We start from the raw sequence: 24,538 nt of genomic DNA, 5'->3' as shown, positions 1-24,538 counted from the left end.
ACAACAGTATAACATTTTCAAAAGGTGTTCATTCTAAAGAAAACAGTTATAACCTTCGGTGAATTTACAAAAAAACAAGGAAGTTCTTTTTAATTTATCGTTAGCTTCTAAGAACAATAATTTTGGTCCAAAGTATCGTCATTTTTATAAATGAATAGACTTGTTCAGTTTTATCTAAAGTCAAAAAGAGTCACTTTTGAATACATTTCTTTGGATATTTTTAATAAAATAACTATTCTGGTCTTTTCTAACTTTAAAACAGAAATTGCCCAAAACAGAAGCTTGCCAAGAATCTTATTTCGATATGCTAACAAATTAATATAACATTTTAATTAGAAAACCATGCGAATACTTAGACTTTCTTTTAGAATTTTGAAGTTTCAATAACTGTTGTATTTTTCATTTCAGCAAACATATGTAAGTTTAAAATAAAATACTAAAGAAGGAACGTGGAAGCCAAAAATATACCAAAAAATACTAATTTCCTATTTGTCTGACAATGGAACACGCATATAACGGTTATGTTGGTTTCATATAGCTGCATACATACATATATTTAGTTTAAATAGTTTTAAAAAATGATGTTTATTTTCGCTTTCTTTTCTTTCATTATAATTTACAAGTTTTGTTGGTTTTGCGTATAAATATGTTTTCTTCTTTCTCTCATTAAATGATGCTGCACTAGTTTTGTTTTCGTCTCTTTTTAATATATATATATATATTTATATATATATGTATATAATATATAAATATGCTTTAAGTGGTTGTTTTGTGTGTGTGTTTGTTTAAGTTTCCTTCAGTTAAGAGCAATAGGGTTTCTGAGGGGTATATTGGTAGTGGTAGTGGTTTGTCTCTCGGGAGCTTTTTCTTTCCAGATCTCTTCACAAGACACCGACGGGAGGAGCTGCCTAGGTTGTGTGTGTGTGTGTGTGAGAGAGTGAATTTCCATGTCGTTTTGAATTTACGTTTGAATTTAGTTTTCTTCTTTGTTTTATTTATAATAGCATTAATTAATAATATAATTAATAATTATAATAATTTATATAATAAACGCAAAATTGGTAAATAATAAAAATAATAATAAAATACAATCATTACAATAATTAATCAAAATTGGTTTCATTTTGTTGTTGTGTTTTACTGTTTTTTTTTCTTTTAGTGTATTTAATGTTTACGGGGGTTCTGTTCTGTTTTTTGTTTTGTTGTTGTTGTTGTTGTTGGGTTTCGTTTTTTGTTTGATTTAATATATATATTATGTTTGTTGTTGTTTTCTTTTTTTTGTTGCATTTTTTGCATTTTGCATTCTGCATGTGGCTTTATATTTATATAAATTACAACGGAAGTGTCGGTGTGTTTGTAGTTGGTGTTGGCGTCAACATCGACGCGGATGGAGGATAACGCAACGTGTGCTGCGACGTTGCCTGCTGGATATAATCCTGACTCGGATTATTCAATACGCTATCCCGTGAGTTTGAATGTGAAGTGGCGCGCAGCAGGGTCACTGCCTCGCGTTCTGGACTACATTGTACACCGTCTAGTCATTTTTGGCGCGTCGATTTCTTCTTCTTTCGTTTAAAGAAACAACAACATCTGGAATATAAGGAACCACTGGAGACAGTTAACCAAGGGACAGAAACGAGATGGATTCGGATTCGGATACGGATTCATAGGAGGGGAGACGTTGGCGGAGGCGGAGGCAGTGGAGTTGGTCAGTGGAGAAGGGGAAGAGAGAGAGAGAGAGAAAGAGAGAACGGAAAACGGAAGTTGCGCATTAAAAACGACAAAGCAAAAAAATTCACTATATATCTAGTAGATCTGTTAATCAATGTATCGATATATCTATCCAATATTTGTGTTAGCTTATGATTTTTTAACTAAGCTTTCTGTTAACTGTTATAGTATTTTTTATAATATTTTGATCCCTAAGAATTTCAGCTAAAATGACAAAAAGTATCACAGTTAAAGACAAATTCTGAATATCCTAATCTATATATCAAGATGTATACCCAGTTGATCTTTACAATGGATAAAAAGTTTATTTTTTGTACATCATTTTGTCTATACATAAAAATCAATCTATTCCGTAAAAACACGTCTATCGGTTAAGCTACATATCGATATACCGATTAATTGATCGCCTGAGTAACACATACTTTGTTTCATCGACCACTTCGACTTCCGGCTGCTGTGTGATGGGCGTGTTTGAGTGTCCGGCCGTGGGATCGTCCGGATTTAGTTCGCCATTCGTCGAACTCACAACCTGCAAATGTATAACATAGAAGAGAGAAAAAGAATGGATAAAATTGTAGTATTAGTCTCCAAACTAGCCATCAACTTTTGTACTAAACATATAGTACGATTATATATACAGTAAGTAGTGATTAAACATAATTTTAACAATTTACACCGCTTTTTATTTGAATTGACTAATCAAAAATGAACCAGTACAGTCGTTACAAAAACTATCGATTGGAATGACGGTACAGACATCACACAGAACGAAACTGGTATATGTTATACACAACAAGGACTATTTCGGCAGGACTACAAAACAAAGTAGACTAAGAATGAAAAATGTTGATAATTTTGGTCTTTTTTTTGTTCTGAATAGGTTTGAAAAATATAGGTAAGTCCCTTACTCAACCTTTTACGGAGATTGCCAGGACTTTTAGGACTCGTTTGCTGATCACACACACACACACACACACACATTGAGATGCTTGATGAGTCCGAGACACGCACTGACAAGGATCGGAGGACTTGGACGACAGACAGTTTATATATTAAATACCTCGCGGTAGTGTTGTAAAACACAAATAAAAAGGAAGGGAACCCCGTTTTGGCTTATGTCGAAGGAAGGAAGGATTTTAATAAGAAGCCGTATCTGTGGTATTGGGAAGAAGAGTAGTAGTGTTGGTGGGTCGTTGTTTTTGGTGTCGTTATTTCTTAGGGTCGTCATCGGGATCGCTTTTCTCATAGTAAGCATCAAAGGGGCTATCATCATCGGAGCTCGAATCTTCAGGCAATCTCTGTAATAAGTTGGGTTTTGGTTTCGCATTTGGATTCGATACAACAAAAGTGATCTTTCCCGACTCGTAAGGCATGCCAATGATTTCGCTTTATGAGAAATGAACTTCCTCCAGCCGAATTCGCAAAATGATGATACTCTACGTCTGCGGATATGTGTTTGTTAAGTGATCCATGCTTCTCTAGGGTAGTAGTGTATGTCTGGTGTGTGGCATGCAGTCAAGTACAATTACGACTAGACTAGTGTTGGAAAACATGCATTTAGTACCGTGCACAAGAACAGAAAGGCTAAGTTTCTTCTTCTTCGTCTCTCATGCAGATTTTTTCTTTTTTTTTCTTTTCATTAGGATCCTCAAGCATCAATAGGTATTATCGTAGGAATACCACTAGGTTCAAAAATAAAATATGTAGGAAGAAGATCCGAGAAAAAATACCCAAGAAGAAAGCTAACAAAACGTGTTGAAGAAACAAAAGTCAAACCGAACGGAAGTGGAATAAACTATAGTGGAGAAGGAGTATATAGGAATAACACACGTTGGGAGGAGAGATTATTGTTCAGTACCTTGTTGAGCTAATGTAGAGTAAATCAAGTGAAAACATTAGAATTGAAAAGGCCAAAAATATAACAGTCTGCGATAGATAATGTTCCGTTGTAATATTTATAGGAAATATATTTAGGCAATTATGTACAAAATCACAAGATCGAACAAGATTATAATGAAGGTCATTATAATATACATAATGAAGGCGATTACAAATGTGGTTTTTATTCATATTTATATATATATATTATGTAATGTCTTGACCAGGAGATTTGTTGTTGTTCTTTATGTATGTACAATTACAGACTGAAGACTGAGCGGGCGAGAGATCGAGCGAGCGAGCGACAAAACAGAAATAAAACGGAACGTATACGGATACGGAAACGGAAAGAAAAGAAAAAAACTGTTGTACAACACTGGCCGGTTGTCGCAGCGAACTTACCTGCACTGAACCATGCCGATCGGCCGGCGTTAGATTGCCCAGTGTTGCCCCCGGCTTTGGCACATCAGGCCACGCAGCAACACCTCCTTTGGCATTTGTCTGTGGTTGGGCGGGCGGGTTATGGTTGTGGTGGTTGGTTGAAGTGGTGGTGGTGAAGGATTTGGACAGTTGGTTTTGTTTTTTATTATTTTTTGGTGTTTTTTTTTTTTGGTACAGTTCAGAGTTCGGTTTGCGAGCGAGCGAGCGAGCAATTGTTGGAAACGGATTTATGCAAATTGATCAAGAATTAATTTCAATTTTAAAAATTGTTTTGTTTTTATTTCTGTACAACATAGAGACAGACAGCTCTAAGATTAAATGCGAGTGTGTTTAATTTAGGGTGTGTGTGTGTGTGTGAGAGAGAGTCTAAATAAAACTAAAGCAAGTCAAGAAGGTGCTACAATACGACCAAAAATAAATAGTTGGTAATCCATACGGTAGACAATTAAAGCCAAAAATAAATCAATAGAATAACCAAGGACTGAGTTAACTGCGCAGATTAGACCAAGTTAGAATACTATTTACTCTACGAGTCCCGTTCACCAATCGATTTTAGCATTTCTGTGCGTTTTAGTAACTAGGTTAGTCGAGCTCCTACAGCTAACAAACTCAAGGTAACTCTGCCTTGTTTAGTTTCCATATAGCATAGCTTTTATATTAGCAAAGTTCTAACAATAAGAAAAGATAAAACCCAAAGTACGAAAGCCATCTAATAACCTAGCAATGTAGTCTACAACCAGTCTCATATAATAAAGTGTGTTAAGAGTAGAAGAGCACTTTTATATTCACACTAACCAGTACAGAGATATTTTTCAAGTCTACAACGTCTAACCTGAAGTATTATATATTCTTCATTCTCATTATCAACATCGTCCTCAAAATCAAAATAAGATACATCCTAAAGTTTGTTTGTTTTTTTTAGAGATATCAAATGTTGTGTTTGAGGGGTAGAAGAAAAGTGGGATCAAAAACAAAAGCGTTGAGCATAAGTAGAGAAAGAAGAGCAGTTAAGAACGAATGTTAGAAGTAAAGAACTGAGTAACCAAAAAGAGAAAAAGTTCGCTAAAGCTAAGTTGAAACAAGGATAACTCTGTTTTGTATCTTATAGACATTATTTTGAAAAATAATCGAGTTTAGTTTTTGTCAGTGATAGAATTATCTTTCAGACTGCTATAGTTTAAAAAACAACAACAATTGCTTATTGTTATACTTTACCTTAGCCGTAACATTATGACGATCTTTATTTGGTGAAATGATGACTTCATGGCCAGTTTGCAGAGATCCGACGGGCGTTGACTGTGTTATGTCAGTGAGGTGAATGCATTTTTTGTTTTTGGTTTTTGATAAGATATGTTTATATATATATATATATAGATGATGCAGTAGTTTGGTTTTTTTTAAACACACAGAGTTACACGCACATGAAACGGTGTTGACAACCGAAAAAAGAGAAAAGAGATCAAGGAGAGAAGAAAAGTGCTGTTAAAAATGGCATCAATTTGGTTGCTTAAGTTAGTCTCATTAATTTGGTTGTACTTAATATAACGCTAGCTTAACCACCTAAAGCAACGAGCTTACACACTGAGAACAAGCATTTACCAACACTGATTCGAGCGTTCGAGCTTCATACATAGCTAGGCAACACTGATTTCGATTTAGTTTTCGATTTTTGCTTCTTTTTCGATACCTTGTCAGACTTGTTTCTGGCCAAATGCGATGGCGGCGCATTCTTTATGACCTTCATTTGGTCCAGCTGTTCCTTGGTCTTAAAATCAAAACATAGAAAGTGTCTTCAATATCAACAATATTGAAATATTAAAAAAAAAAGAGCTTAAAGATTAAAACAACATTTGTTCGGAGTTTTGAGTTCTTTTTACTGTTTCTATTGCACTCCAATTTGAGATCTTAGTTTGGAATTGTGTTTTTTTTTTGGGGGCATTTTATAAAAAATATATATTTCATTCAAATCATTGAATGCAGAAAGATTTAACAATCAAACTTTAGAACAAAGCCACATATCTTTAGTGCAGCAGAGGCGAGTGGCGCCACAACGAGGATCCATGTTAGTATCTGGTCGCCATATCAACTGGCAATCCTTACATGCGGCTTGCATACGTTTTGGGTTAATTCGTATCATTCACAGTGGTTTATTTTATTGTGGGTTAAGACGGCGGTGGTGCTACTTATGCGGTTTTGTCAATTGAGTTCCTCTTTACCATGCTTGATGCGTCCCAATATTAGAAATGATTTCAAAGTTACATGGTAATTATCTTAAAGAGTGCTTTCGGGTCTTGTTACTGGTATGGATTATCATAATTCTATAGATCTAAATGCTTGCATCTCTTTATGTCTCCTATGATTAAATTAGATTAGGGTTAAGTTTTAGAACTCGGCGGAGTTATCGTTGTGTTGGTTAAGTGTTCTTCGGGTGTCTTTACAAGGTGTAACTTTAAAAAGTGAGATAGATGAAAAGATCACTTACCATTGTCTTCCCTGTCCAGTCGAACTCGCCCTCGTCGGTGTATCCCTTACGATCGAATAAGTCTTGAAACAGTCTTCGCAGAAAATCATAGTCGGGAGTTTCGAAAAAATCTAACCGCCTTACGTAACGCAAATATGTCGCAAACTCTTCCGGATGTCCATCGCAAAGCACCTGCCATAAAAAAAAACAAACATAAGTTAATATGAAGTTTTACAGAAGTATGGGATAGCTTATAGGGCAGCTTATAGTTCACCTCAATGGGCGTTGCTCGTTTCGTATCACCGATTTTTTGATATCTCTCCTTGAGTGTATCAGCCTTCAGGCCTTGCCACGGCAGTGATCCTCTTAAGAAATACATAAACATATGACCCAATGCCTCCAGATCGTCGCGTCGCGACTGCTCACGCCCCATATGCGTGTTGATTGACATATAACGTGCCGTTCCAGTTAGGGACTTATGCTCCCGATATGGTATATGCCTATTTGTATCTAAATCAATGTATTCTTTGGCCAAACCGAAATCTGTTTAAGTAAAGAAATTTGATTTAGTATAGTTTAATGGTTTTTATCAGTTGACTTACCAATTATATGTATAATTTTTTCACGTTTTGTTGACGTTCTGCCAATGAGAAAGTTCTCTGGTTTCACATCCCTATATATTAAGTGCCGACTATGAACATATTCGATCCGGTGGAGCTATAGTTTTATAATCAGGAACATTTCGGGGAAAGAACAGAATATTATGTTAGTTATTTATATTATTTAAAAATTAAAAAAAAGCAATTTATACATTTTTAAAACTATGAATTGCTCTTTTCTCTTTTTTCAGTTTGACATTCAAAATTACATAATAATATTACATTTTTTCTGTAGTGTCTCAACTAGCTGTTTATGTTTTTCACTGTAAATTTTTGTTCTTTGATGGCAATAGATTTGATTAGAATTCGGTTGTTTTCGCTTATAAATCATAAGTATAAAAAACTGATAAATATCTAAGTTAAACTACAAATTTATGTGGTACATGCAAATTTGATTTAAATACAATGAACGTTTGTTTTTCCTTTGGCTGAATTTGGTTTCTGATATCTAAGAACTAGATTGATATAAAGAAGCATTTTGAGTGAATGGTGCCTCTCGCAATGAATGCAAATAAAAGATAGATAACTTAAAACTTAGATACAAATTAAACCTCAACCAGGCGGCTACGATTATGACAGAAAGAGTGAGTAGTCGGAGAGAGAGTTGAGATTGAGAGGCAGCGACCTATAGGTTTCTTGTTAGTAATGAACGGTAAAAAGTATATAACAGTTAAAAGTATAAACTAATTTGGAACCAGGCTAGCCTAATTTAAGAAACACATATACACACACCCCGAACCCACACACACACGCACGCAAAACAAACAAAAGGTGTTTTTGATCTTGAGCTTAGTTCTAGTGTTGGTTAATTTGTTGGCCTCGGCTACCAGTGTGGTGAATGTGATTATGTGCAGAGTTATGCGCGTGCTTAAGGAAAACTTTATTTCTGATTTTGTTTTTGCTGCGTTGTTGTTTAACTTTTTTTGTTTTTTTTGGTGGATTTTTGTTGTGGTTGTACTTACTAATTGTATAGCTATCAGAAGTACGCTCTTCAAAGTGAAACGTCTGCCGCAAATATCGAATAAATCTTCGAGTGATGGACCAAGCAACTCCATAACAAGAGCATTGTATTTGCCGCAAGGGCCGAAGTAATATACTTCTGGTACACCCTCTGCTATCGATTGATCGATCGATTTAGTGATTGATTGATTGATTGGTCGATTTTCGATTGTTTTTGTCGATTTTAGTTGGTTGGTTTTGGGTTGACATGGAATTTCGTTTTGTTTTTTTTTTTTTTTTCATTTTGGAGGAAGCGAGAGCGAGTGTTTATTCATTTATTCGAGTGTTGGACAGCGCACAAAAGATCGATTTGGTTGTTTGTTGTTGTTTTTGTTGTATTTATGCAAAAAATCGTGAGCAAGAGATAAAAAGAGAGAGATGGGAGAGAGAAGAAAGAAAGATGAGAGATACAAAATGGAAAACAATTTTTTTTTCAATATAACATTTTCTTTTAAGCTGCATTTCTATTACTTTTTGACGGGTCGGGAACAACGAAAAAGGAGAAAGAGAGATAGAGAGAGAGAGAGTCAGAGTGTGGGAGAGTGATGTGTAGAGAGCGATGGAGTTACGGCTCATGTTTTTGGAGGTTAGTGTAGCGCGTCTTACGATATTACCACCTTCTTTTCGATTGACAGAGATCGAGCGAAAATATAAATACATAACCGGGCAACTGTGCTAAACACAACAAGAACAACAAAAATAGAGATTCTCGAAGCATATACACAAGAAAAAAGCCTGCTGGACGACCAACCTTGCGACGGGAACTCACCTACCAACTCATCCTCCTCCTTCTCCTCCGAACCTCATTTTTCACCTAACCAGTAGAAACTTCTTCAACTCGTGTATAACAGTTCTTCTGTGTATGTGTGTGTGTGTATTTGTGTGTGCTTAAAACTAATCTTAACACTAGAGTATAGATTTCCTTGTGGTAGTTGTGTGTGTGTGGTGTGTATAACAGGTTTTGGGGAATTCCCTGAATTTCGATATATAGAGAGTTCGATAGATCTTTTGCAACTGTGTTAGTAATATTTTGGGTTAAATTATATACATTGCACTTGATCAGTGATATTGATCAAAGATCAAAGATAAAAAGGAGCGAATACAAGTCAGTTTGATAAATGAAGACATAGGTAAAGTGTAAATGAAGTATTGGCAAGCTTAACAACGAAACTGTTATACAAATGCCTTTATTTCGGTTGTCTTTCACTTGGAAATACAATAGAAGAAAAGTTTCTGTTTTTCCTGATCTTGTTTTATGTACAAAATAAGTGTTTTTTTATTTTATTTTGATTAATTAATTTCTATACGACGCTTTGTTTACATGCTTTTTAGGGATTGCTTTTTGTGGTTATAAAAAGTTATTTGCAGATCCGTTTTAAACAATATTGGAAGTTGCAACAAAAGAGTATTATTTCACTACATTTTCAACATTTCTACAGTAAACTAAAAACTTGACTAACGTTCATTGCGTGAATTCTAAAACATACTAAACGGAAAAAAAAAAAAAAAAAAAAAAAAAGGAAACCTATGTTTTTTAGCCGTTGAGACACTTTTTAGTTCAAAATATAAATAAAAATTTGAAAATGTCGATTTATGGACGAGATGCTGGCGGATTTCACTAGATATAACTGTTATACAAGCCATACAATATGTTTCAAAAATATTTCAGAATAAGTGTTGAATAAAGAAAGCAGAAATGTTTTTCTAATCTAGCAAGTTATACATTTTTATCATCAAGTGAAACCCGCTTTACTTTCGCCAAAAAACACCTTTTTAAGGTGATAACTTTAAATTTCTGGTGGATGCCACACTTACAAGTTGTTTCGCTATCATCAATACAGTCTTAAGTGAAAATTTACGGGCGCAAATATTGAAGAGATCTTCTAATGATAATCCCAATAACTCTAAAACCATGGCATTGTAACGGCCACCGCAAGTGCCCAAATGATAAATGCGTGGTATGCCATCTGGGGCGTTATCGGCTGCATTTCGTTTCGGTTATCGATTCATTTCCAATGTGGCACATTGTTTTTTTTTGCATTTTTTTTGGGAGCAGATATACACATATAAGAGAATCCAATTCCAATTCCGATTTTTGGGGGATCCAATTTAGTCGCGGGGATGGTGAGTGAGGGGTTGGTTCATAGCATATATAGTATATATAGCAACAAGGCATCACAATGGATTATGCAACAGTTTGTAGGTTGGTTCATTTTCAGTTCAGTTCATTTTCGAGTTGGTTGTAATGTTGTGGCAGATTGTGGCAGGTTTGCAGCAGACACGGAGGGAGATATATATTGAAAGATAGAGAGCAGCGCATGATGATTCGGAATCGGGTTTAAATTTCAATTTAGCGGTGTTTTTTGTTCAATAATTCATAGTAAATATTCGGTATTTGGTGTTGTAGTTGTAATAGTTTGATGAATAATGGAGGAACAGAGAGCAAATTATTTATATAAACAACGAATAAGAATAAGCAATAGCAAAAAAAAAAAATTTGTAAAAAACGAAACAGAAAGACGGGAATTTCAAAAAAGAATTAATCAAAAGTTGAGTAATAGTTCTGAAATCAATATATATAGTAGGGGAATAGAGATTGGATTTGGCTATAAAGTGATTTTCGAGCTGTTTTACATTGGCGGGTATAACAGTAGTTGCAGTTGCAGCCTGAGCTGTTATACTACAGACATACAATATACAATACGTGGTGTTTGTTTATACAGTTTCTGTTTTTTATTATTTTATTTTTATTTTCATTTTCATTTTCATTTATTTCATTTCAAATTTCACTTCACGCACCGACCGACCTCCGAAAATATGCTTGAGAAAATCTATTCATGTTTTTCTTTTCGTCGTATTCTTTCTTCGCAATGCATTTAACAATTGCGAGGTACCAAAAGTGTTATACAAAAATCATAATATATATATATATATATATATATTCGTTTTACGTATTAAACTAATCAAGTGGTGGTAACGGTGCAAAACTTTTTAACTTTCAGTAGTTTTAAGGTTAGTAAAAGATACAGGTGTCTTGGGGGCGAGAGCAAGAGAGATAAAGTGTGGCAAGGAAGAAGAGAGGCCAGCTTTTGGGTAATTTACTTGTGTACTATAAAGTACATCTTTCCCTGCTTAGCTCTCTTTGGGTATTGTTAGTTTTGTTAGTAAGTATTAAGTGGGACGACAGCTTTGAGGGAAAAAGTTAAGGTTTGGTTGGTAGGACGGACTGCAGAGTTATATAAAATCGATTGTTTACATACCATGTGATCCTAATAGTTTATAAAACCTATACTCTAAGTGTAGTTGCGGAGCCTTTGACTTCATAGGCTCCATTTTTATTGCTACATGTTCATTGTTGTAAAGATTTTTGCCTGCAAAAGAAGGAGAATATTTATTAGATTATATTTCTTATGAAGTTAACTTTTAAATTAAACAAAAAATCAATTCATAATCCCAAATTGCATGTCCAAAATGTCACTTTACATGCTTCGCATGCTTTCAACGCGTTTACCTGCCCCACTGTTGTCAGCAGTGCCACGCCCATTACGCCCTCCAACATTACCACCACCAAAGCAACACATTCGACGACCTAACCAAATGGGAAATACAAAAATAATAGTAAGAAACTAGAAATATATACAGTTCCTTGCTCTTCAAGCACTTCTTTTGTATAGAAAGAATAGCCTAAGAGGCTCTCTCAGTTTAAATACCCTTTAGAAGGGTATATAAAATTTATGTTTAAGTTAATTTTAAAGCAACTGCAATCTGGAATTAAGATTATATATATTCCAAGATTAAAGCATTTAACAGATACAAATTTCATTTTGCGATTAGAGAAAATCTTTCGGAAGTGGAATTGAGAACAAGGTTGTGTATAATTTGAGAATTGCATTTTAGATATGACGGCATGACGGAGACGCAGACAGAAGCGAAGAGAAAATGTCAACAACAAACACAGTGCGCTCATGTGCGAAATTATGTCATGAGAAAGGCGGTGAGGGAGAGACAGACAGAGAGAGAGAGAGCACTTCACCTAAGAATGTGTGGGTGGCTTGGGTTGGGTTTTTTATGAGTTAGCTGAGTGGGTGGATGGGTGGCGGGCGAGACAGACGTTGCTCTGCTTATCAACAGACACAACATTAAAACGTTAATAAAGTCATTGCACATACATATGTAGATACAGACATGGCGAGCGATAGGAAGCCGCATGATTTTGATTACATGCTAGAAAATACCACTGGCAATGGCCTCTGCTAGCCACGCCCCCTTAAAAAGCATTTGTTTTTGCTGATTTCTAAGAACACTTCAGAAAGAAAAAACAAAAACATAAAAACCAATTTGTTGGTCATGAAATTTTGTATCCATCGCTGGGCAGATTCTAAAGAACTGCTAGTCTCTGGAAAAGTCTATTATCTTTATATAAACTTTCTTTTATAAATCAATAATTTCTTACAATAATAAAACTAGAAGATCATGACGAACACAGGGCTTGAAAATCGCGACTAACAATAATCTTCAACAAATACCGTGACCTAACGCAATATACAATACTAATCATAGTTCAAAAACCCCACAAAAAAATGGAAAATAAACCCCAAAAGATTCGCTAAAAACAAGTTGGACGCCAAAAACAATAAAACGACTCTTAGAAACTAAAACAACGAATGGGGAAAAATAAAAACACATTTTATAAAGGGCGTGCTGTGCGCTAAACAAAAATAAAACGAAAGTTTCCCAAATTAAACGAGAAACGCCCACGCAAGGCGCCCATAAAAATGAGCTAAGAAAAGAGGCGGAAAAGTATTTAGGTTGGTCAACGTTCTGCTTTCCCAACCGCTTCTCTAATATATATTCTTTATCTTTTGTTTTTCAAATGGTTAAAAAGAAAAACACAAAAGAAAACGGGCCTGTTTCAAAATGAAAAACCAAAAAAAATTATGTCACTTTGATTGCAATTCAAAAGCCAAAAATTTAAAACGCCTAAACTTTTATCTCAACGTCAGCCACTAATCTGATTTACAAACAACAAAAGCAAAGAGCCAAACAAAAGCACATACTTGGCGAAAAGGTATTTATAGACCACAATTAATAAAAATGATATCATAACCAAAATCAAATGGGCCGTGCGACGTCATTGAAATGTATCTAAAAATGTAATTACGAATGAACCCCAACGAGCAGATCCCACCCAGTGCAGGTCAAACTGCGCTATTATCACAGTTTGAAAAAGAAATAAAAATTAGCCAATTAAATCCAGCTTTCAAGTGGTATTGCTTTTTTATCAAGACACTTTGCCTTAGTGAGTCATGCAAAAACCCCAACAAAGTCTCGAGATGCTGAGGTGGAACAAAGCAAAGGCACAGCTTAGGCGGGCTGAGAAAGAGACAGACTGAGTAGCCCAAGAATGAGAATGCATGATAATTACAGTTTTGGCGGCACTGCCACAGCAGCCGGCTGAGAATTAGTTAGACTATACTATACTCGTATACTCGTACTACCTGTTGGCAATGTGACAACAAATGCACAAAAGGAAGTGGCCAAACAAAAAAGAAAACAACAAATAAATAAACAACGGCCTGTATGAAACAACTTTATAAAAGCGCATTTAGCAAACAAAGCCAAAATGACGACAACGACGATGCCAAGAAAACAGATGGCGGAATGGTATGGCATTTTTTTCTTTTTCCGTGTATTGTGCACTCTTCAACGCAAGTGAAAAGGAGCGGGGAACTATGTTCCCATTGTGGTTAACAGACCTGGAAAGGAATGCCAGCCGAAAGGAAGTGGCCAACAAAAAAAAAAGTTAAGAAAAAGCCCGAAAACGCGACATTATTTGCATGCCAACAGGCAAAAATTGGGTAAGGGAAATGCTTAATGGGGCAGTCCGAAGTCAGGCTTGGAATTATAAACATCATTTTTGGGTATATTTAAGAAAGAATTTTATCAAAAATGTTCAGATATATGATCAGCATAGGATCGCATAGTCCTTAACACATTGAACAAGGATAACTCATCTCTTTGCCTTTCCTTTAGTTTTCTAAATGACTTTGTGATCAATCCAAGAAAGAAACCACGAAAAACATTGTAAATGTTTAACAAACACATCACAAACAAATGATCTTCCAACATTAAAATTGATTGATTGTTGATTTATCAATAAAAATATTTGATTTTGTTACTTACCTAAACGCAACTCGCCAAAATTACCACAGCCAATTTTTTTACCGACACGAAAATTTGGTCCGACCATAAGTACACCGGTTGTGGTGCTTACAGATTGGCGGGTGGAATACATGTTATTGCTTGAGCTTTTACCACCGGCTAGGGCTGTGGTGGCATTTGCCACATTACCAGCGGATGGACCGGCAGTTGTCGTTTGTGGGCCACCGCCACTGCAAAGAAATAGAACGGAAATCGATTAGTAACAAGTAGATTGCAATAAAAATAAACACAATTCACGGGTTCATTAAGAGGGTTTGGGGAGCAACAACCAAGTGATATAAAGGCTTTAACACTCTCTAAGCTGCTGGAAGAATCAAGTTCTTACTTCCAACGTACACGGCATTAAGTGTCAAGCTACTTAAATATTAAAATAGGAAAAGATTCTTCATTGAGCCGCCGCCATAATCTTTAAGATTGTTAACCTTTCTTTCTTTAGAACTGCTTCATCAATACGTACTCTTCCTGCTTGAAAGAATTTTTAAGAGATAAATATTTTCGCAACATTTAATTTTGAAAGACCAGGCCCTGGTATACGAGATCGAAACTATTTTACAAACGGAAATCGAAGTTGTAAAGTTCATAAACCTGTTAGGTCGACCGAAACCAAAACAGAAATTCTCATTCCGTAAGTGGGCGTTACTGCCTTTGCTTATAAATAAGTTTTTTATTCTTGTCCCTGTGAAAGGAAAAGACCCAGGACAATGACACAAAAACTTTTTGCATTTTCAAGTGGCACACCACAGACAGCTAAAATCGATTCGAATCGAATCGAGTGGTGTGTGTAGGCCAGGTAGGTGAGTTTCTGTTTACCCAAGGCTCTTGGCAAAGGGAATAGAGAACTAGCTGCTGGTTATGGCCTCATGTCCACATGGAGAGCTCGCTCAGGCATAACCATTCATTGAGAGTTGGGGCGGGGGGCAGGCAGCAGCAGCAGAGAATTCGAGTCGACTCGAGTCGAGTGGGGAGTGACTCATGGCCACCAGACAAGGGAAATATGTTTGATTAAGACAAAAGGTTTTGCTTTGTTGCACTTCGGGATGGGTGTGGCCATTGAAAGATCTTTTATTTTCTCATGCCTTTCATTGTTGCAGAATTTAGTTCAATGTCGTTGGGGTTAATCGCTATTAAAGTTACTTAATTGGGTTAGGGGTTAAGTTGACTTTGGTAAGCATGAAATATCTTACAACAAGCTTCATTTCCAAACCTAATTTAATGCCAATGAGTCACCAGAAAGTAGAGGCCAATACGACTTATAACTCACAATGTAAGGATATGATTATCAGCTCAACTTCCCTATAAAAAAGAACCCAAAATATCTTAGTTGCGTTATTATGAAGCGTAGTAAAATGTTATCTATAGATGGTAGGTTGTTATTGACTTTCAAGCAAAGAAAAAACTAGGTCAGAAGTATTCCCTCCCATTCCCATGATGAAAACTGCAATTACTAATCGCATATCTGGATCAGAATCTATAAATTTTTCACCCATTAATCTCTCTTTTGCCTAGCCCATCCTTAAGTTAATGCCCCTGAGATCACATACAATACCAAATGGCACTAATTACAGGTAGTCAAAGCTCTTGGCAATTTCCAATTGGTTATCTGATGAAAAAGGAGAAATCTCAAACTTGGTTCCTCCCAACACGATTAACAGGAAATTATTAGGTATTCCCACTCGTTTCCATAGCCATAATTTCTACTTTCATCTAATATCAGTCTGCCGGCTCTTCGATTATTTGCCAGCCAACGCGAACGGGAGTCGGAAAAGTCTTATCTGCCCACAAGTTTTTCCTTCCTTCTTTTTTTTTTGCAAAGTTCAGAAAGAGACAGAGTAACAACATACACACAACCGATAATTGTACCGTTAAGCGGGGACTGTAAAAAAAATCACAAAGACTACAAACCGCCGATAACAATTAAAGAGTAAATTGCTGTGGCCACGAGCAAAGGGGATTGAGCAGGCGACGAAATGAATCAGAAACAAGTTGGAGTTCTCGACTTCGATTACAAGTTCCTGCTTTGTCCAATGGCTATCACTTCTTTGATCAGAAATAGAACTACTGGACACCTGGATTTAACTAACTTGTGCTACAGGAATAGTGCCCCTAAAAATAGATTTACCTTTTCAAAAGGTCAAATATTACTTAGCTTAACTGTTAACTGTTTAGCTGTATTGGTTCCCAAGATGCGGGTCAAGTTTTTGGGAAAAGAAAAAAAAATTCTGCTGATATAAAAACAAAATATTTATGAACTCAAAACAAAATGATTATAACTAAAATTTGTAGCATTAAGATATGATTTTATGATAACTTCATAGACCTAAGCAATATATTCTTAAAGTGTACAACTTTGTTAGCAACCGCTTTTCATGTTACATTTTAACTTGACGAAATGAAAACAAAATGTATCTCCCCATCCATCAATAACTAATTAGTCGGGTATTTCTAGTTGGTTAGCTTTTCTAGGGTATTTCATTGCCGCGGCAAGTCTCATTTTTCATGCTTTTCTTGTTATTGCTTTGACTGTTTTATGGCTTAATATCCTGGGGGTAAAACTGGTTCACAAAAACATACTCTCACACACACTCGCGTAAGTATATCTTTTTCTGTGTACATATGGACGGAGGGTATTAACGTATAAATGGCTGAGCTGAATGTCCATCGATCGATCGCCGTTTGTCTCTACTTCTTCGGTGTATCTTGTTGGCTCCCCACTTAAAACCATTTTTATTTGGTTGCTCTCCGCGTAATGTTTTCCTTTTTTTTATTCATTACTTTTATTTTACTTTTTGGGTCGGTTGGTTGGTTTGGTTTCTTGGCTTTCTACACGCCTTCTGCTTCTTGCCACTTGCCTGTGGCCTGGTCTGGAAACGGGTTCTCATTTTGTCGCTGCCGGTTAGTTGTTCTTTAAGATTGCCTTGTTGCTGTCTTTTTTTTTTTTTTTTGTCCATGAATCAGAATGTGAGAAAAAGGCTCTCGGCTGGAAATCGCAGCTGGAGCTGGTCCGCAGGCAAAGCGGTTTCCTTGGCAGTAAGGGGTTAATAAGCACAGCTCAATAAGCACTCGATTATCGAGTGTATGTATACAGGTTTTAAGTTAATCCAATAAATAACCTACCTATATGTACGTATTAAAGGATTTTCTACGTTGCTAAGGTTAAATAAAAAAGTGCTTGATCCTCTTAATATAGCAAAATAAATGCATCTTCACTCTATTTTCAGTTTACTTTTTGCAAACACGGTCTTTAATGTCTAATCTAATCGTGTTAAAACGAATAGTTTCCAAATATTTTTAGCACTTGTTGCAATTATCATTAAATTTTTATAAAAATGAATAATAAAAGTAAATTCCACTTCTTCATTGATAAAAATGACCCCCAAATGCTAACATTTCTTTCTGATAAAACAGTGACATAACACTCTCATTAAATAAAAATTAACACTTGTTGCAAACCAAACGTTTTCCTCGCTAAAAAAGCGGCAATAAACCCGTTTCAAGGAAAGTGATTTGTAAAACAAAAAAAGAACATAAATGTGTTGAAAATTTCTTTGTTTTGTTTGCTGCGTTGGAAAGCAAAGGAAAACAAAATCGATAATTAAAAATAAGCCAAGCGCTATAAATAAAATTATGCACAAGGTGGGTTGACCAAACCCACTCACACATCCCCGAAAAGGGGAGCACTGTTATCTGTATCTGTGTGTGTGTGTGTGGCTCATAAATAAATCAAGTGTAAATTGAACACAAATCCGACTCAAAGAAGAGAAAAAGGGCAGAGGGCGGGGGAAAGGAGAGAAATAGAACAGGGGACATAGAGAAACCTGCGCTGATGACGGCAATGGCAGAAACCGCAAACAGCGGAAAATCCCAATTAGAATCCCACAACATTAGCGACAACAACAATCACTACACGGCAAGAAAATTATGTTATAATTAGATAGATGGTTTTTAAAGAAATAAATGGCTTTGCATTAATAAATATAAACTCTATTCTTACTAAATATTAAGATTATTTTATTAAACCGACAAATACAAACTCTGGTTATACTGAAAATATAAATCTTAATCAATCGACCTGCCTTTTTCCCCAGTGCACCTCCACAAGGAATAGCAAAATGAAACCGCAAAAGAATTCCGCCTAATTTGTCAGAATATTGATTGAGAATCAAGGTGACACAATGACTCCTAAACTGTGACTAACACGCATAATTGCAAATTGAATTAAAGCCCAGAAAAACCACTTATACAATTATACAAGAAGCCCCAAAAAAAAAAAACCCAGACGTGCTTCACTTTTAAGGGGAAATTACATAAGCAATCAAAGAAAGCAAATGGCGCTTAAAAATAAACAAATGATAAAGAAAATCGAGTGATAAGTGCGTATGTCTATACTTGTTACTTTGTATCTGCATCGGTATATGTGTGTGTCTTATCAACTAGAGATTTGTGTGACGTTATTCAGCACTTGTTTTTCACTCTTTTCCTCTCGTTCGAATGGCTGCTTGCAATTGATTTGTTGCTATAATTTCTATTTATATAAACAAACAATTTCATTACAATTGCCAGCACGAGCAATTGAAATTTCAAATTATGCAAATCAATTGAAAAGGCGTACAAGCAAATCTAAACATTCGATTGGGGGAATACCCTTATGGATTTACAATAATGATTATGTATGTGTTTTGATAAAATAGATATTTCTAATAAGTACAAAATATCAATTCATATTTCATTTTCAAAAATTTTAGTTAACCTCCTCCAAACTTGGCAAACTACATTGGCAATTAGTAGCCCCAAAAACATTTCAAAACTATTGGTACTGGCAAAAAGTAATTATTTCAAAAACATTTCAACCTGACAGGCAAGGTAAACATTCCAAAATTAAATTTCCTATTTGAAATTGGTCTTTTTTCAGCTTCTGAATCTTCAAATACTCTTGTTAAAAATACTAACAAAAACTATTAAATAAAAAGTGTACATCAATTGCCGATGTGGATAAAAATCACCGCAATTGACAATATGCTACAAATGCGCTTTAGCTTGTTATTATTAATGTGATTGTTGTTGCTGCTGCTGCTGTTATTGGTAATCGAATCGTAATCGAATTTCTATAACGCCCAGCATAACGACATAACGTAACGTGTCAATATCCATTTTCAATGGCATTTGACGTTTTGAAAGGCAAAAGCGGCAGAGTGAAGTACAACAACTACAACTACAACTAAAACTACAACTAAAACTACTACAATGGCAGGCATTTTGATTCGCATAACATAAATGAGCACACACACTGCGGCTTTCTTCTTCATCTCGGCCTCACTCTTACCCCTCGCATCATACCAACTGACCTATCAACACTGATAAGCGGAGAGAGCGAGAGAGTCTTGCATACACCATACACACACATAGACAAGCCACTCGAGAACCCAACATACACACACACTCATATACACAAGTTGGCTAGATAAGCGCGCCTTGATTAGCAGCGACGTCAGACAATAGCGAGTCAAAATGAACGAGTGGCAAGTGTGTAAAAAGAGAGTGGGAAACAGGCGTAGCACATCTCAAAAGTGGGTGGACAGCCAGAGAGAGAGAGGGGGAAACGTAAGGAAGGATAGATAGAGAAAGATGCAAGCGCCACTGCACCTTGCACAGTGGGAGCCATTATGGAAATAAATTTAATAACCCGGATCTTTCATTTGACTATTAATTCAATTATCCAAAAGAAAGTAAACTTTTTAAAACAAGTTTCAGGTAGATTTGTTATTTGTACGTCCATGATCCTGATCCACAAAGGTAAATAACTCTTTAAGATATAGTTATTAGATATTAACTCATCACTTTCCATTTTAGATCCTAATTGTTAGCACACTTTTTCCCATTCATATTCAAACTCGCCCCACCGTGCGGCCAGATTTGGGGCTGGGCTGGCACGTCACCCAGCCCACTTCCATTTCCAGCGGCAGAGACAACAATTCCATTGACGACGTAGTCTATCAACGCCACACAGCCTCTAACTGAAAAGTGCACAATGTGTTTGTGGTTGTCTGTGTGTCTGTATGGGGGCGCCTCAATAGCCGATTGACCTTTGCATGTTAGATTAACATTGAATATGAAATCCAATCCCCACCTCCCACTTCTCCTCATTCCACAGATCCTGTTTGTGGGCCATCTAAGCTGTGTATCTGTCTGTGTGCCTCTGTGGCTGAGGCTTTAATTAGTTTAGCCTCAGTTCGAACACGTGCAAAAGCCAAAAGCTATGCAAATGGATTCTTCTAGAGGTCAAAAGCTATCCACTATCTCTGAACAGCATAAAATGACCACTGGAACCAACGTTTCTAATTACACATGTGGTTCGAATAATATCACAATAGCTGTCACATTCAAGGTGTGGTTGGGTTATTCTGGACTCTGCAACGCTGATTTGTAATATCTAAATCAATACCAATAGAAATGGAATCCAATACATACATTGAAATGTATTAGATTTCACTTTCAACGAAATCAATTATAGTATCACATGTCTGTTGACAAATACAAAACTTACTTATTTTTACTCACATATATCATATGAATGTATAATAGATATTCCTATTCTTAGATATAAGATATCTAAAAATATAATAAACTATATAAACTAAAGTCATTTAATATATGGCTGGACATGTATTTTGAAAACTTTCTTACTTTCTTATTTAGCTGACAAGTTCTATGTTTATAAGGAATTTTGCTGTAAATATTTAACCTTACAATCAATATTAAAAACAACCTCATTTTTTATGACTATTATTCCGACCGCAATCGTTTGAAAACTATACACTTATATTGGAAGTGTTTGTATGTCTGTAAAATTGTCGGTAATTTGCTTTCTAGTGTTTTCTTCCTGCATGGCTCAACCTTTCGGATCGTTTAGAAGGGGCTGAGAGTGACCCCGAGATAACCCCAATCCCAGCAATTCTCCTTCACCCCAACAACCACCCACAATTTGTCCGTTATTTACGCTTGATTCCTTCCTTCCGCCTTCATTGGACGTTAGTCGATTGACGCGGGGGGCGTGGCCTTTCGACATTGAAAAACCTCACGTGCGTTTGCATTGCCAACAGAAGTTTTGTTTCCTTCGTTTTTGTTTTTTATTTTGCTGCAATGTTTGCAGCTTCTGGCCGAGTTCAATGTCGCGGCCAATGCAATTTGAGCAATTGCATTTTTACGCTTTTTCTTATTTATCTTTAATCGGCATGTCTGTCAGTCGATTGCCAAACCGAAGGCCAAGAAAAGTCAATACAGTGTGGCCCTGCATAATAGTCACCGGCTAAGTTTGCCCCTCAAGACCTTCACATTTTCTGAACCATAGCGAAAAAGTTTGCAATTTGACTTCCTTAATTTTAATTTATTTATGTAAAATAAAGTTATGGAAGTTTAAACTTATATCGGTGGGGAAAATGTCCGTCTCAGCTTTGCAAATAATTGGCTGTTGGGTTTTCTTATTTACACAATTTGTTTGCAAAATACAGATGGCGGATAAACGAATACTGATTTGTTAGCTTAGACTTCCCAGTTTGTTATTAAGTAACAGAACTAGTTTTGTACAGCTATAGTGTATTTCCTTTTTCTTTCATGTTTTGTATAACAATAAATGTTTAATTAGGCTGCGATAGATTGCTTTGGAATACAATATTCTTAGAAATAATAATATAAACAAACTTTTCACATAATCTAAAAACTGTTAGTCATCAAATTAAATTGCATTGAGCAGATTGCACTTATAAATAGTTAAACTAAAGTATCCGAGATGTTTGTAAATTTATTTAATGAAAAATCAATCATTTCACATCTACAACCATTTAGTAATCACTGAAAGTGCCTGGCATTTCCAGGGTACTTTCCTGCAATAAATTCACTTCTGGTCACACTATTGCATCGTATCTCAGTTAGTTCTCACAACCCTTCTGTTTTGAGTCATTCGAAACATAGCCCTTAACATGTGTTTAACACAAGTGGCCAATGTTTGGCAGAGTCGGTGAGGGAAAAACGACAATAAACCGATAAAAATATATGAAAACTAACCCGGTGAACTCCGTGGAACGGTGCTTTCAGTGAGAGAGAGATGTCGAGAAGGGCCTCATGCATGGATTCCCGTGGAAAAGTAAGAAGAGCGTCGCGGGGGATCGTCGACACCCAGTTGCTGTCAAACTGTGAGCAGCTGTTGTTGACTTTGCGGCCGTTCACTCTTCGTTGTTGTATTTGTAATTATTGTTGTTGTTGGCGCTGCTGCTGATTTAATGCTCTTGTTGTTTGAGAACGTGTTTTTTTATTTTTAATACCTTTGTTATAATTGTTTAACTAGCTGCACGGCTTGGATTTTACACAATTTTAGCACATTTATTGCACATCTGGTTGGCTTGAATATTAATAAATAAACATTAATTTTATTTCGGCATTGCAACCACATTTTTGTTAAACACTTTTCCGCTTTCTTTTATTTACACTCGAAGCACATTTCATTATAATAATTATTTTAACTCTTTATTTGTGTTTGCTCTTTTTGTGTACTGTTATTAAAATCCCAACTGGAAAATGTTTTTAATTTGCCATATCCGCTGCGCTTTGTCTTTATGTGTATGTTTGCGTGTGTGTGCAAGCAAGCCAGGGAGAGGAGAATAAAAAAGAGATGAAAGATCAGAAAATATGCTGCAATATGCGAGAAATCCGCTCAACTTTCGCCACATTACGAAATTAAAGCCAAAGTCGGAGACCCAAGCGCCCCCAACAAACAGCTTTTAAACACTTCTTCTTTTTTTTTAGTTACTTTTCTTTTGCAGGTCAAAAGTCTGAAAGACAAAGAAGTGCGAGAGGGAGAGAGAGAGAGGGATACAGATACAGATACCAAAAAGGCAGGCAAAATAAATTGTGGAAAAAAGTCATAAATAACTCGAAAAACCAGTTTATGTTGCCGGTGTACAAACAGGCAGCTCCAAAGCAGCAACAAAAGCAACAGCAACAGTAAACAAAGTGTGCAGCAAAACTAAGAAAAGTGCGAGCGAGCTAAGAATAGTACTTAACAAAAAAAATAATATAAAAAAAAGAAAACAACAACAGGAAAGGCTGAAAAAACCAAACTCGTTAAAGTTGTGCAGAAGATGGAAAAATAAAGCACAGACAGCTGACTGAAAAAAACTAAAAGATACACACACAGCTGAGCGAGAAGAGAGGGATAGATAATTTTCCAGTTGTGGCAGACTGTCAAGTCAAAGGAGATAGAGATAAGAGAGCTGTTTAGCAACAGTTTGACAGCCACAACTCTTTTCTGTTATGTTTCCAGACCATTATTTATTTTGTTCTCCAACTTTTGACACCACACGCACACACATACATACACAAAAAAACGTGGCTGCACTGTTGCATTCAAAATCATTTCAAAATAAAAACTGGAGCAAACACAAATTATTCAACGTCACAGCGATAAAGCGATTAACGCGTACAACAACAACACACCACGAATTCTCACAAGTATATTTAACTGCACACCCGCAGCGCACCGCGAGATTTTGCGAGAGAGTTGCGATTGCGTTTGCAAAAATACAAGTACGGCGGAGGAGGAGACGGAATGACAACTGCCGCGCCAAGCGATCGAAAATCAAATGAGCTCCGCACAAAGAACACACGAAGGCAAAGCCAGCGGGAGAGAAAGGGAGAGCGCGAGAGAACCCCAAACACATAGAGAAATTTTTGTATATTATATGATGATCAATACGGCAATTCCACATCGAACCTCTAAATGAAATATTTTTTAATATGCTAAATAAATTTTAGTTGAATTAATATATTTTATTTTATTGTTTTATTTATTTATTTAAGGCAGCAAAACCTAGATTTTATACTCATGATTTTTTGATGTTTAGATTATTTTTCTCTGTGTAGGAGATAGAGAGAGAAGGACATCGCTCAAGAGAGAGAGAGAGAGCGAGGTAAAAACACTTGTGAGCGTGTGAAAATGCGGCAAATGAGCAGTTTGTATTAGTATGTAATTATTGTTCATGCCGCTGATGCTTGATGTTGTTCTTGTGCTTGTCACTGTAGGGGAGAGAAGCAACAACAATACAGAAGTGCGAGAGCGAAAGACAAACTGATAATGACGAACGACAGAGATAGGTAG

General features: G+C 36.0%; 1 protein-coding gene across 18 annotated transcripts; it reads right to left on the bottom strand.

The window, feature by feature from the left end:
- Positions 1 to 1,267: 1,267 nt before the first annotated feature.
- Positions 1,268 to 22,957, bottom strand: LOC108111479 (casein kinase I). Of its 18 annotated transcripts, XM_041818914.1 has the most exons (12): positions 14,849 to 14,910; positions 14,353 to 14,561; positions 11,430 to 11,540; positions 9,985 to 10,151; positions 7,114 to 7,228; positions 6,786 to 7,054; positions 6,533 to 6,703; positions 5,266 to 5,346; positions 4,883 to 4,948; positions 4,012 to 4,110; positions 2,154 to 2,260; positions 1,268 to 1,608 (listed from the first exon to the last, which is right to left on the bottom strand). In XM_041818914.1, exons 1-12 carry the CDS (start codon positions 14,893 to 14,895, stop codon positions 1,539 to 1,541), a joined length of 1,512 nt encoding a protein of 503 aa, XP_041674848.1. In that variant the 5' UTR covers positions 14,896 to 14,910; the 3' UTR covers positions 1,268 to 1,538. The 18 variants fall into 18 exon arrangements, with proteins under 18 accessions (XP_041674848.1, XP_017076448.1, XP_017076442.1 ...); XM_017220959.2 differs by lacking the exons at positions 4,883 to 4,948; positions 14,849 to 14,910 and adding an exon at positions 22,450 to 22,957; XM_017220953.2 differs by lacking the exon at positions 4,883 to 4,948.
- Positions 22,958 to 24,538: the final 1,581 nt, after the last annotated feature.

Source organism: Drosophila eugracilis, unplaced genomic scaffold, assembly GCF_018153835.1.
Source record: "Drosophila eugracilis isolate 14026-0451.02 unplaced genomic scaffold, ASM1815383v1 contig_415, whole genome shotgun sequence".
Lineage (NCBI taxonomy): Eukaryota > Metazoa > Arthropoda > Insecta > Diptera > Drosophilidae > Drosophila > Drosophila eugracilis.
Note: the sequence above shows the minus strand (reverse complement) of the source record. Positions and strands in the feature narration are given on the sequence as shown.